This window comes from Canis lupus, chromosome 4 (assembly GCF_048164855.1).
Source record: "Canis lupus baileyi chromosome 4, mCanLup2.hap1, whole genome shotgun sequence".
Lineage (NCBI taxonomy): Eukaryota > Metazoa > Chordata > Mammalia > Carnivora > Canidae > Canis > Canis lupus.
In genome coordinates this window covers 34430661-34445543 of record NC_132841.1, presented here as the reverse complement: position 1 = coordinate 34445543, position 14883 = coordinate 34430661, and the positions used below count along the sequence as shown (strand labels likewise).

Here is a 14883-nt window from a genome sequence, read left to right as displayed (position 1 = left end):
CCTAGTCATACAGGGTGCAGTTGTGAAAACAAGTAAGCTAATCTGCACCCATCACCGTGAACAGATTACAAAAAATGGTAAACCAGTGGGTTTTAGATGTTCACGAGCATTGGGATTATCTAGAGGGCTCACGGAGAACACCGGCTTCGCTTGTCAAAGTGGGACACGGCTGACCTCTGTAGGGTATCGAGTTCCCGAGGAGATGCAGATACACCACAAAGTTTGTGAACCACTGCGTTAACACACAATTGCGGGGGGCGGGGGATATGCAGAGATTCAGCTTGCACAAAGCTGAACAATATATGTAAGACAAAGTTATACATTATTGGGGCTACACACGTAAGCCGGAGCATGACATTTAGCCGCTGGCAAGGAGGAAGGGGCGAGCATCTGGGGAGGAGGCTTCCAACCAAGAGGCAGGATACACTTTATTTCTTAGCTGGGCGGAAGGCACACTGATCATTTTATGATTCATACTTAGGTTTGTGCCTAAGACCTACTCCACAGTAGAAGCTTACAAAGTCATAAAAGCAAGATTTATTTCCAGCCCGTGCATCCCAGTGGGCATCTGGGTGGGACACGTAATTGCTGCCATGGCCGACTTGCAGACTTGGGTGAGGGGGGTGCAGGTCACGCGGTGTATGCACATTGTCTTTCCTCTGCTGCTCATCAGCAGCACTGTCTGGAAGGCGTGTTCTACTGGGGCAAAGGGCGAGCTGGTTTCCCAGGTGGGTTGTAGACATTGGCTGCTCCATGGGGAGGCCCATAGGTTGGATGTCTTCACATCAGTCTGGGGCTGACCCGGGGTGAAGCCCGGAGGCAGTGCCTGACAGCAGCAAGTAGGGAGTGGGTGGATCCCTGGGGGTCGCCCTGTGCCACTGAAGGGACCCCGGGGGGACCAACGGCACAGGAGAGGGCCCGGCACAGAGCTACTGGAATTGACTGATGATGCCGGGTGGCAATTTTTGGAGGGGAAGGACACATCCCTCGGAGGAGAGGTGACCCTTTTCGTTGCTCCCCTCCCCCCAAGGGATCTAGGGGAATTGTTTCCATGGATTCTTAGATTCTGGGCAACTGTCTCTGTAACGGACATTAAGGATGGACCCAGAAGTGCAGGGAGGCTGGGAGGAGTGTGCTGGGAGGCGGGGTGTGTGCTGTGACCCCGAGTGATGGAGGAGAACCGGGCCAGAGGAGACGGGATCTGCAGACGCCATCACTAATGTAGCTCGTGGGTTGGGTTGAGCTGTTCCAGGTTTGCAAGGGGTTCTGGGCAGGCAGGATGAAGGGTAGTATAAGGCCCACAGCAGCTGGGGGCAGCCCCCCACCCCCTTACGTGGTGGCTGCCCTTGGCTCCCTTAGCCTCTCCCCCCAGGTTCTGCTGCAGCTTGCTGGGGAAGGTGATGGGCGTGCTTTCCAGAGAGGTACCATGCGCCCATAAGTCAGGCTCTCCGCAAGCCCGGGGGTCCTGCGCGGGGTGCAGTGGGCAGTGCGCAGTCCGCTGACCAGCCGGGACGTTGAGAATGTGGGAGGGGTTTAACAAGAGAGCATATCTAGTGGTCCTGCCATTAAGGAGTCAGGGAGGAAAACCAAAGGTAGGTGACCCCCCCACTTCTCCACAGTGCGTGGGCTCTGATTAACCCTCTTGCGTGGAATTGAACTGACCTCATGGTTTTTCGAGATAAAATCCGCTACATTCCTTGTCCAAGGAGTGCCACCGCCTTCGTCGTCGCTGCTCCCTACCACCCTACCGACCGTCAGGCCACAGGTGATTTCGCTCAACCCGCTGTCGTGTGCTCAGGGCCGCTGAGAGCAGAGCCCAAGCATCCTGCTCACTGGGGAGCCCCACGGTGGGAACACTTCGCGGTTGTCCCACCTCTGGCCTGTTGATCCCCATCCAACAAACCATCTTCCTTGAAACAGTCTTTTGTTTGAAATACAAAGTTTAGTGGTTCAAACCCAGATTCACGTTAATTCTTTTGAGATCACTGTGAGTCTGCCCCCTTGGGGACTAGCCGTCATCCCAAAGGGCTGCAAGGCTTCGTGTCCTACTCCTCCGGGCCGGCCCGGGGCGTCAGGCTCCTGGGACAGTCCCGGCCTCGGTGGCGGCCACAGCACACTCTGCTGTGGCCTCCGCGGCTTGAACCGCGGCCGTGGTCGCCGTCCCAGCTCCCTTCAGGACCACTCCACTGCCCCTAAGCTGGGACGTGTGGTCTGCAAGCAGGAGGATTTACGACCTATTCTAAGGCCTAGTGACCCTGACTTGGCGCCAACCACCGGTGTAGATGCGCTTGGCAAATGAGAGCCTCTTCTGGCCAGCCCGGGCCTGGCTCCGCCTCTAAAGCCCTTGATTTCTGTTAGTCCGGATTTTCTGTCACTCCTGTGTCGCGCCTGGCCTGGAAGCCGTTTTGTTACTTCCCTGTCGCCTCGCATCTCCCCACAGCAAGCTTGCAGCCCCAGGTTGGGAAGGCCCGGCGGTGGCTGCCCTGCCTCCCAGCCTGCAGGTGTAGGAGCCCGTCCCGCACCCCGGGTGGCTCCCCCTCTCTGCTGGGGCCTCAGGTCAGAGGGGCCCAACTTCCTGGGCCTCCCCCCTGCCCCCCAAAAGCCCGCGCCCCAGGCTGGGCCCATCCCCAGGCTCGGCTTCAGGGCTGCTTCTCGTGGAAGCCGCCTCAGCCTGCAGGGAGCTCCCGGTGGCCTGCTGCCTCCTCCATTTCCAAGCCTGCGAGTGCTCAGGAAAATGGGGCAATGGTAGGATTTGCCTCATGGAATTCCTGGAGCGTGGGAACCAAAGGAGGTAACGTGTGCAGAGAGCTTAAAGCACGTTCACGTGGAAGCACAATGGTTCGGTTTCCTTGGCTCCTAGATCTCCCGTGGCAGCGCTCAGCACCTTTCATCTAGGAAGGCCTCGAACTTTCCTGGGTGGGATTAGGCCTGACTCCTTCAAGGCCATGTCTGCAGAGCTTGAGACAAAACAAACCACACAGAGGCAGCCCGTGTGGCTCAGGGGTTTATGCCGCCTTCAGCCCAGGGCGTGATCCTGGAGACTCGGGATCAAGTCCCGCGTCAGGCTCCCTCCCTCTGCCTCTGTCTCTCTCTCTCTCTCTTTCTCTCTTTCTCTCTGTTTCTCATTAATAAATAAATAAAATCTTTTTTAAAAAACAAAACAAACCACACAGGAGATGTTGGGTAGGTTTCTGTGCAATGAATGAATGAATGAATGAGTGGATTTAGTTTCAGAATTTGTATGTAGATCTGAAAAAAAAAAAAGCAGCAAATCTAGTTATTAAAGGCTTAAGGGAAACACTGCATTTTGGTCAATGTCAGAGAAAACCAGCATTGTTGCTCTCAGCTAGAGAGAAAATTGGGAAAATTTCCTTTTCCCAATAGGAAACTTAGCTTTTACTCCCCACCCCAATGTCTACCCTGGCATTCGATGGTTCTTGAGCTTGACCCTGTGGAAGCCAATACATCAATGGTTTGGCTGCAGACATTTTTTTTTTTTTCTGGATTTCAGGAAAGCTGCTGAATAGTCCTGTTTGGATTTTAGGGTTAGCAAGTGTCATTTATGACCAACTGACGCACCGTGTGACCTGGGCCCCATCCCTTGACCCCTTTGGCACCAGCTCTTCGGGCCGGTGGCCCTCGGTAGCTCCCGGGGGGCCTTCTGCAGACGTAGTTCATGAGCCAATGGTAAGCATCGGTGTGGTTGTCTTCCCAGGAAATCAGCGACCCGGAGATCCTGGATCTGGTGCACAGCGCCCTGGGCAGGATGACCGTGGTCCGGCAGATTTTCCCGTCTGCAAAGGACAACCAGAAATGCATGAGGAACAACCACCGCATCTCCTCCCTGCTCTGTGACCCCCAGGAAGGCTACCTCCAGATGCTGCAGGTCAGTGCTTCCCTCCTGAGCTCCCTCCAGAAGGAGGTCTCGCCGGTGCCCTTGGCCCGCTGCGGGCGACGGGAGAAGCGTCGGCTGAGTGCCGTTGCCTCTGACTTTAATTACTGGAACCCTGTCATTTGCTGAAATTGAAACCGGTCGGCTGGGCAGTGCCTCCGAGCAGCATTAGCAGGCAGTTATGCCTGTTGCCAGCAGACGGGGCATATTAGCTCACTGGGTGCCTCTTGTATTTAAAAGTTACGTGTTCAGGGGGAAGGAGATGAGATCACCGTCTCTGCGGGTCTGTGCTGGCTGCTCTGTGGGTGGCGGGTTCCCCGGCAGGATGGGGGATGGAGCTTTCCTATGGGGACTCATCACTTTGAACCTGTGTCAGGGTCATCCCCGTAGGAAGGCGATCATGTGGATGTAGCTCTCGTGCAACAACTAGGGCCGGTCCTGGCTCATCTCTGAGCGCTGCGGCTTCGCTCGACCCCACGCTGCTGGAGTCCCGGCTGGGCAGGGAGAGGCCAGCGGGTGGAGAGGACAGGGCCCGCTGTTGCGCTCTTTGCAAGGCAACAGGTAGTGAGTGTTCCCAGACAGTGCTTCTCCCGCATCTCACGCCGCCCTGTGTGCGACCCGCGTCACCTTCTCTTGGGACTAAGAGGTGCAGTCGTGAGCCCATCAAGAGAGGTGGTTTTCTCTCTGGATGAAGCACACTGGAGACTGGCCATTGGCAGATCAGAACCCACTTCTCCGTTAAAAATATTGTGCATAAGAAAACCATCATTGGGAGGCCCCCGGGGGGCTCAGTTGGTTACGCGTCTGACTCTTGGCTTTGGCTCAGGTCACGACCTCACGGCTGTGGGGTGGAGCCCCAGTGGGGCTCTGTGCTCAGTGCAAAGTCCACCTCAGATTCTCTCTGCCTCCCTCTCACTCGCGCAAGCTCTCAGTCTCTCTCTTTCTCAAATAAATAAAATCCTTAAGGGAAACCCAAAAAACGTTCTTTGATGCTTGGTGGGTGACACAGAGCAGAAGGAAGTTTCTCCTAATGGAGTTTGCAAAAATTGCCCAGAAGTTTGTGCATGTGGTAAGCTTGCCACCCGGCACTTGAAAATCACCAGCCCTTCTTTAGCGAGCCGGGCATGAGGCGTGGAAACCAGGGTTTGGGACAGAGATGGGCTGTATCTGCCTCCCGAGTGTCCGTTCCATCCTAGGACACTTTGGTGTTACCTCCTCGGGGCCACACATCCTGGGGAGCAGACTGTTGGAGTCTCCGGAGTGGCCTGGGTACCCGCGTAACTCCCCACAGCATCACATCCGGTCTAGGATCTTATGTCTAGGGAAGGAAGAAGGAAACATCCTGGGACAGGAGGGGGACCCTGACACTCCCGGTGTGGCCAGACCCCAAGAGGATAGCACTCCCAGGCAGGTCTCCCCAGGCCGTCTCACCTTGACGGCTCATCCCTCTCCCGCCCCGCCCCCACCTGGCCCCACCATCGCATCAGCTTCTCCAGTCCTTGCCAGCTTGTCTGTACTCTTTCTCCCTGAGGAGCGCGGGGCCCTTCCACAGCACACTAGTTAGGGTAGCCGCAGCAGGGCAGGGTCAGGACTAGTTAGGGTAGTCAGGACTAGTTAGGGTAGCCGTCGCAGGGCAGTAACAAGCAATAGAAACCGCAGCAGAAGAGCCACATCGCCGGGTTCAAGTCCCTGGAACTGCAGCTACTAATGAAGTATATAATCACGATTATTTATTTGTCACCTAGTTCCCAGCCTCCTGTCCTGTAACCTGGCAGGGTCGTGCCCGCCCCTTAGAGACGTGCGATCCTTGCACGCAGGGGCACACGGAAGGTGTCTAGAGAGGACGGAACTATTCACCGTGTCACTACGGGAGGCACTGCGGTGCGTTCAGCTTCTGCGGAGAGGCCGCCGCGGTCGCCTGGGTCTTGCTGAGCACGCTGTCTGGGGACGTCCCAGCCCCTCTCAGGGCTTCGTACCACTTACTGACCCCGGCCCCTCCGCCCCCACGGGCTGCTCTGTTGGGGGAGGCCGTGTCCCGAGACCGCTTAGCCCCCGTTGCAGACCCCGCTCCTCGCACACCCTCCCTGAGGACTGTGGGGGAGGATCTGTTAATAGTGCAGGTCTTCCCACCACTTTAAGTGTTTCTAGAAGTCTCTTTATGTATCGATACATAAAGCACTTTATTAAAGGAATCTGTCTGCATTTGCTGCCTCTGCCTGGAGCGGGTGTGGCGAGAGGGGACTGGGGATCACTTCCTCGTCCCGCCCCTCCACCCCCTCCATGCAGGGGCAGCTCCTCATTCATCTCATTTACAAGCCATTCTCTTCCAGCTTCCTCAGTAGCTATCACCGCGTCTTTATTTCTTAATGACACTAGAGAAGACAAACTAATTTCTACTAGCCTCTAGCTGTGAGATTTATCGAGAAGGCGCTAACATGTTTAGAACAACTAACTCAAGAAAAAAATAAAACATTTGTGTCATGGATTATTAACTTTGTCTTGATGGAATTAATGAAAATCCTTTTGGAAATGGAGCTCTCAAGTCCATCTTTCAGTTCTTCCCGCAGACGGCTGCTCTTGGGACAATAACTCTGGGTTAGAAGCCTTCCTGAGGGTCATCATGAATCGTCTCTCCCTTGGCTTCTCCACTGAGCTGGTCTCAGAAACTCCATCGTCTTCTATTAGGCCTGTGGTCAGGGCTTTCTGTGCCCCAAAGCCAAGCCAGCAGTCTCACAGCAAATCAGTCTGGTTCCCACTTAGTACAAAGAAAGCCCCTTGGAGGAGAAAATACCTCGGTCAGTGAGTTCTCATGGCTCCGAGCGCCTTGCTTGCCAGTGTGCTGTTGTTTATTTTCCCCTACAAAGTGCCATCTCATTTGGGTGTTTGTCATTCTTGTTTTCCTGACAAGTGGGCCCAGGGCTCGTCTGACTCGGCCAGTAATGGAAGTGATACCCGGTGTCTGAAAACCTCGAGACTTGGCTGCGATTGTGCGGGCGGCCTTGCTTGGAGGAGCGTCTGTAAGGCCCTCGGTCTTCAGAACCACACAGTCCGGTGACTCCGGGGCTGCCAGCCAAGTAACAGACACGTGGTCACGCTGCCACCCCAGTTAGTCACACGGGCTCCCCAAGGGGGACAGGCACGTGATGTAAGTGGTATCTTCTGGTCCCCATGGAGCCTGGTCCTTGAATTAAGCTGTGGGGCCCAAGGCCACATACTAGTATGAAATGCTCCCTCAGGTTGGAATTTCTCCTCTGTGCATTTAAAAGTGGTTGCACGGCTTGATAGATGTGACCACTCTTCCCTCGCTCCGTCTATTAAAACATTTCAAACCTCCCCCTTCCCAGCTATTCCTAGTTCTTCAGGGCTTTCTGTATTATTCTCTGGCTACAAGTTGTTTGTCACCCTGCCAGGATAGTCCTTTACTCTGGGCAACAGCCACCCCACGCCACAGCTACCTTGGGCTTCATGTCGCTTGCCCTGGTTTCCTTCTTTTTTTAAAAAATTTTACCCTAAATGTTCCGATGGAACGTGCAGCCACTGTCAGTCCTGAGGCGCGACGGGAGCGGGGTCGTCGCTGCCTTCGTCGGAGCTGGTTGCGCCCCGGTCTCTGGCCGAGCCTGGCTGCCATCGTGGCCGCGCACAGTTGGCGGCCGGGGAGCCCCAGGCATGCAGCGTGCACCTGCACCCTGCCCACTGTGCACACCGGGCCCTCGGACTCTGTGGGAGCAGGGCCCCTCACGGGACAGGCAGGCGGGCAGCAGTCCGCCCAAAGGCCTCGCCGGAGTGACCTCTCTGGCTGCGACAGCCGGGCGTCAGCGTGTCCTCCCAGGCGGACCCTCCGCTGGCTGCTTGTCTGACATTGCTGGATGACCAGAGCCGTTGAGGACATGGTCGGAGGTCAGTCCCTTGGCTTGATGAGCGATGGAGGGAGGAGAAAGCGGGGCCCAAGACTTGCTGGGTGAAGACATTTCTCGGGTTTCTGCTTTTGGAGCGGGGCAGGTGGCGGCCGGGGGCCGAGGTGCAGTGGCCCGTGCGGGGGGACCAGCCTGCTGGGCGTAGCTGCCCCGAAGAGCCCCGAAGAGCCCCGAAGAGCCTGGCATGGCTCAGGGGCCAGGGGGCTTCTAGTCTGCGTGGCCGGGCGCTTACCCTGCTTCCGGGGCCTCGCGTAAGTACACCGCCCTGCGCCTGCCAGGCCTGCGCCTCCCTCAGTGCTGACCCGGGGGGAAAGCAGCGCCTTCCTGGCTTCACTGGCAAATCCAAGGCTCAACGGTTCTCTTACATGGGGTCGGGGTCCTGGGGGTGGGGGTGGGGTCCCAGCCTGTGGTGGCACAAGCAGCCTGTGAGGTCCTTAGTCCCTTCTTGCTGCAGAATGTTCCCTGCCTGTCCCTCCCCTTGGGGCTCCAACCTCTCTTCCCTGGTGGCCTCCTTATCCAGCCTCGATTTTCTCTCTCTGGGTCTTGACTCCAACGTAGATTCTCCTTATTTTTTTCATGAACATCAACCTAACAGTTTTCCCGGTCGTCTTTGCTCCTGCTGACACAAGGTCTTTTCCTAAACAAAATATGGTTACTGATGTTGCAGGGATTCTGGTGCTAACTCTGAAAAAAAAAAAATCTGTTTTTGTTGTTTTTTTTTTTTTCATCCTGGGTCCTCAGTTGGCTTTGTGCAACTGGTCTTTGGTGATCCAGCAGCCAGGAGGGCCTACCCGGGTTTCTCAAGAGCTTGTGAGCCCCAGTCAGGAGCTCCTGGCCAAGTTCTGTCCTCTACCTCCCAGAAATGTGTCCTTACCTTTCCCATCTCCCTTCTCAGGACCCACTTCCTGCATAGATTTTTGGCTTTGGAAAGGCAAGCCTTGCCAGGACCCCCACCCAACATCTCCCAGATGCACATACCCCAGGTTCTGATTGGAGATGGACACTTCCCCATGGGACATGTTGGGCCAGAGCTCCTGCACCCTTTACCAGGGTGGCTTCTACCTACTGACAACCATATTCTAAGAAGAATCCTTTGTACAAATACCTTGCTGTATCTTTACCTTGCTGTTCTTCTTCTAAGAACGTATTTAAATCTATTCATCTGGCATTCATTAATTCCACAAACACTCATCATGCACTTATTATGTGCCAGTTCCTATGTTAGACATTTCACAGATGCTCTGTCTCTTAATTCTCACCAACTCTAAATAAATGGGGCAAGTTTCATCTCTATTCTGTGGCATAGGCTCCGTAGGAAAACTGGCCTATGCCCCAAACCCGGAGGCCCAGGAGAGCAGGGGCAGAGAGTTCAGTGCGTCTGAGGCTCGGGGTGTGAGGCAAGAAGTGTTGGAGCTCAGTCAGAGAAGAGGGCAGCTGCCAGGGTCCTAAGGATGGGGTGTAGCCCCTGGAGATGTGACGGGGAGGGATGTGCCTCCAAGGAGACAACTGTGTGCAGGGGGGAGGCAGGGGGAGGGCCTGAGGCTGGGAGACAAGGCAACCAGGGGTCACTGTCTCCCTAGGGAGAAATGAGGGCACTTGGACCCTGCTGTGGCCATGGGAGGTGACCACAGAGAGAGGATAAAGGAAGCTTCCTTGCGAGGGAAACCCCTCAGTTGGGATGGGGGACAGGTGGCAGGTGGTGCAGTAGAGAACACAGTGCTCCCGCGGGGCTGGCCTGCAGCTGCCCCTGCCTGCCTCCCCTTGTCTCCTGCACTCCCGGGTGGTCTCACTGTCGGGTGGGCCATGCGGAAGGCTCCTGTGGGCGAGCCAGCCCCACGGTGCAAACGTCAAACCTTTGACTGCAGTGGGCCAAGCCACCTCCCTTGCAGGAACCTGCGTCAGGGCATGGTGAGGCCCCCGCTCTGGGCCCTCCTGTATTGGGACCTTTTATGGAACATCCTGGGGGTGGAGAAGTAGAAGTGGCCTTTCCCATAATGGGGAGCTCTGTAGCCTCTCAGCCCACACAGCCCCTAAAGGCCTGGCTCAGGCTCTGGGGGCCGTGGCAGCTGTAACTTTGCTGCGGGGCCAGGGGGAAACCAGGGACATGTGTCCAGGTGAGCAGTTTTCAGGCCGAGCGGACATGCAAGGCTCAGGAGGATCCTTGCTCAGACTTCCTAGACACAAGCTGCAAAATCCTGATAGGACTCGTGCTCAGACCCAGGGGCACCGGGGGGAGGGTGCACGGTATTGGCAGGTACGAGTTCATTTCCCAGGGGGCCGAAGGCTTCTGTGTACCAGCCCCGTCCTGGGCTCAGAGAGAGGACACCCTGGAGGAGCTCCAGACCATCCACATTGGAGTCTGGAGCCGGTGTAGATCCTTTATCCCCACTTCCCATTTCTTCCTGTCTCTGCTCCCTCCAAAAATAAAGCAGCACACAGAGGGCTTAGGACAGCGCTTGGCCACAGGACTACTGTCATTGCATTTCTTGGGGGGCTAGGTCAGGGCCACCCCTACTGCACTTCTCTGGGGGCATTGGTCATATTGGGTTTGATTGTCGCCAAGATGAATCCAGAGCACCAAATGGCTTGTTCAGCATGACTCTGCAAGCGGGTGTAAGTGGAGATTCGGGTCACCGTTCAGGCAGCATTGACCAAGCACTCACTAGGGGCACGCGCTGGGGGAAAGGGGGGCAGTGACAGGGCCGGCCCAGGTTGGACTGAAGCCCAAGCTCTTGCCCATCCTACTAGGCCACCCGGCTAAGCTGCACACATGGTAGAGCGAGCGTCGCTCTGTATGGCAGTGAGAGAGCCATCAGGTGCTCCTCTCCAGGGTGGCGAACCGAGCTGGCTGGGCCCCGTTCCAGCTCTGACCCCACCGAGGACGGAGGCCACGGGCTCCAGCCTCGGGCCCCTGCCTGGCTCTGGCTCTTGTCTGCCTCTGGCATCCCTGACCTGGCTCCAGGTCTTATGTGCCATGCCCTTGGCCTCAAACTTCAGTCTGTCTTCAGCTTCTCAGGTCTACTTTCACTTGAAATGCCTGTCTGTCCTTCCTTCCTTCCTTCCTTCCTTCCTTCCTTCCTTCCTTCCTTCCTTCCTTCTTTCCTTCCTTCCTTCCTCCCTTCCTTCCTTCCTTCCTTCCGTCCTTCCTTCCTCCTTTCTTCTTTTATTCTTTTGGCTTCTGTGTGCAATGTCTCCAGGCTAGCCAGAGAGGATGAGGGTTTAAACAGTGACAGCACCTGCTCTGCTTGTCTGTCTTCTGTGAATGAGCTCTGTGCTGCACCTTCCCTGAGAAGCGAGGGAAAGAGGCAAGGGTTCCTTCAAACCAGGCCCCTTCTCCCTGCCCCTGTGGCCTGGAGCTCCACCTTGGGGCATGAGCCCCGAGAGCCTGGCAGCGAGTGGGTGTTCATGCAGGTAGGTGTCTTTCTCCTTCTAGATGGCGGCTCTTGGCTCAGGGGCTCATCATGACCCTGCCCTCAGGCTGGGTCTCCACCCACCTCCCCTGAGAAGAGGCCTGCCTTCCGCTTGTCAGGACTCAGATGGACCCCAAGCAGAGGCTGCCTTTCTACTATTTGCTCATGATCCTTCCCCCCAAGGTTCTGTTTCTAATCTCCAATCAGACTGACATGGCCTCATAGTGGGAGAAGGGACAGGAATGGGAGAAGGTGGAGCTCCAAGTGGGCATCAAGAGGACATTTTGAGTGGGCTGTAAATGAGCAGCAAGTTGTTATTTGAACAAAGGGTGTTCCTTCCTGAGTCAAAGTGGAGATGGCCAACCCCTTTTTCCTACTACTTTCTCTTTTTGGGGAACCAAGATCAGTGTGTACCCTTCTAGCAGAAGATCCATCCATCATCCATCCATCCATCCATCCCCTCATCCATCCATCCATCCATCCATCCATCCATCCATCCATCCATCTCCCCCTCCATCCATCCCTCCCATCCATCCATCCATCCATCTATCCATCCATCCATCCATCCATCCATCCATCCATCTCCCCATCTCCCCCTCCATCCATCCATCCCTCCCATCCATCCATCCATCCATCCATCCATCTCCCATCCATCCATCCATCCATCCATCCATCCATCCATCCATCTCCCCCTCCATCCATCCCTCCCATGCATCCATCCATCCATCCATCCATCCATCCATCTATCCATCCATCCATCCCTCCCATCCATCCATCCATCCATCCATCCATCCATCCATCCATCTCCCCCTCCATCCTTCTATCCATCTGCCCCTCGCCTCTCCCATCTACGTACCCCTTCATCCAACTATCCATTTGTCCTTCCATCCATCTACCATGCATCCATCCATCCATCAAACATACGTTAAGCACCACTGTCTGCCTTGGTTGGTGCTGGATGCTGTGTTTAGAGATAGTAAGAAAAAAGTCATATACATACATACGTATACATACCCACTTATATGTAAAAGTCATCTACAAGTCGTAGAGGAGTATGCATACAGTCACACATATAAGATGCATACGCCTAAGTTCTATCTCTAACATACATACATATTTCTAGATATATCTATCTGAAAAAGAGCATTTCTAAAGCCTTTGAACTGAAAGCTTATTTCTTTGACCTGAAATGTGTTCACCTTTCCCAGCAGACATACTTGTGGGAGGGCTGAGGGCTTCCTTTAGTCTTTCTGAGTCACATCCTGTTTTTGCCTCTTCATTGCCAGCCTCTCTGCATTCACACACTCGTTAAGTACCTTAATTCACTGTGAACACAAGTGCTGGAGGCAAACAGGGATATTCTGTTGGGTGTTGGTCGGGGCCTCAGCTGGGGTGGTGCCGTCCCAAGGGGTGTGCATGTGTACGCGTGGGAGGTAATGTGGGTCAGAGGGTCCCGGCTGGTTGAATAGCATCGGCTATGAGTGGGTGGCTGGGAGCCCGATGAATGTCTCAAGAAGAGAAGTCTTCACATCATCAAGGACTCTCAGCTTCGAGTTATTCTTTTGGAAAAAATAAAATAGACCAAGCCAACTCTAAGTGGCCGACACTGTCCTGTAACAACATCTCCATTATGAGTTGGCATTCCAGAGGGGCGCTGGACGTGTCAGAAATAATTTCACGAGTGGTAGGAGCTCCTGGGCCGGCAGAGAGGGGGGCGACCTGCAGAGGGAGCGGGTTCATCCTCAGTGAGGGAACGTGCCCTCAGGGCTCGAGGGGCAGGAGGCCCAGTTCTATCAGGGTGTTCCTGCAGGAGGGAGCCGGCTTCTCTCCACTGTCAGGTAAGCCTCTGTGTACCGCAGGCCCTGGAACGTGTCCCCAGGCACTGAAATGCCTGCCTCTTCTTGGCCTGAGGCCATGGTTGAGTCAGCAGTACTGAGGAGTCCCGGGCACACTCCTGCCACATCTGAAACGTTGCCTGTCCATCCTGCACCCACTGCTTACACAGGCCATAGTGGCACACATCCTTGTGCCCACCGTAAGGATGCGGGTTGAAGGTGGAGAAGACAGGGAATCTGCAGGCATGGCCAGGGCACAGGGACACCCACAGAACAAGTGGCCAGCTCTGCCCGATGTGCCGTGGCACACGAGGGTCCGCGTGAGCTGGGGGACAGTCATGGTGTAGCACGTGCTCTTGATGTCGCACCCTGGCTCCCTCAGCGCACTGCTGAGGCCACTTGCAGAGGGCGGTCCGTGCTGCCCAAGCTCTTGTCTGGGGCTCTGCTTTGGGGGCACCCAGTCCAAGACACGTGAGGAGAGAAATTGCAGGTGCGGCACAGGGCACGCAGGTCCCGGGGGTGTGAAGTCCATACCGGGGGCTGGTGAGACGTGAGGCTGGGAGGCAGTAGGGGTTCTTCCTGCAGACCAAGGATCTTACTTGATTCTCCCGGGAGTCCTGTGAGGTTGACACATTCTCCTATTTATATCCAGTGATTTTGTTTTTCTGAAATATTTTTAGCAGACCCCTTGCTGCTTAGGTGTGCAGAGACTATCCCCTTGACCCACTTTGGCTGATGGTTGTTTGTGCAACAGTTACCCAGGACGGACCACACACCTGAACAGGGGTGGACGTTACCTCCTCTCCACCCGCTCCCCTCACTCCCCCCACCCCGTGTGCTCTGTGACATCCCCTTGGGCGAGAGGGGTAATGGGAAGGTAACACCCGAGAACAGGGCTGCCTTCCTTCCTACAGAGGGCTCTGGGTGGGCCCTGAGAGGATGGGTGCTGGTGTTCAGGCTCATATGGATCAGGGTCTTGAATCCCCGTTAGGAGGGAGAGCCAGACCTGTCCCATCCCTGGATACCAGCGCTAGGGCGGTATCCTCTCCTCACTGTTGTTCCAGTCTCTTCCTCACACTCATGCTCTCAGGGGCTCTGTGAGCCATCTCTACTCATCCAGCAGCTAAGCAGGGGGGTAGTTCTCATATGTGCACAGTTGCAATTCCCAAATGTATCCCCTGGCTGGCAGCGATGCCACTGCAGAGCAGGCTCTATGGGCTCAGGATCTCCATCAACACAAGTGACCAGCATCACTCAGGCCACCGAGGCCCATTTGGGGACCAGAGCAATCTTTCCAAGACACAGATCTGACTCTCGGGCACAGATCCATCCATGGCATCCTCCTCCCTAAAGTCACCTATGTGGTTACTCCTTAGTGTGGCCCATGAGGTTCCCCTTGGCTGGATCCCTGATGCCTGACTCCCCTCGATCCCACTGCCTCTCTCCTGTACCCATAGATGCAGACATTTGGCACTGTTTTCAGTCCCTCTCACCCAGGGCTTGGCCACTTGTGGTCCTCGGGCTGAATCCAGATCATTGCCCATTTTTTTTTTAAATCTAATTTTAACTAAATCTTTATTTTTTTCATAAAGATGTATTGGCACATCCTTTGTTTATGTATTGTCCATGGCTGTTTTCCTGCCCTAACAGCAGAGTTGAGCATTGAGAAAGAGATTTTAGGGTCCACAGGGCCTAAGGTCTTTCATATCTGGTCCTTTATAGGCAGTGCTGCTGGACCCTGCCCTACCTGACTCTGCTCCTTTGTACCTTCATGTCTTTGCATAATGTGACCTCCCCGTAATGCTCCCCATCCTTTATCCTACTAATCCTTC

At 55.3% G+C, this 14883-nt stretch overlaps 1 protein-coding gene across 3 annotated transcripts in view; it reads left to right on the top strand.

The window, feature by feature from the left end:
* The window catches only part of GRID1 (glutamate ionotropic receptor delta type subunit 1), a 638858-nt gene that overhangs the window by 420523 nt on the left and 203452 nt on the right, over positions 1–14883 (top strand). For all 3 annotated transcript variants that reach the window (XM_072823838.1, XM_072823837.1, XM_072823839.1), the window contains one exon: positions 3716–3886. In XM_072823838.1, coding sequence (XP_072679939.1) covers positions 3716–3886 — 171 coding nt within the window. The remainder of the gene's footprint in view (positions 1–3715; positions 3887–14883) is intronic.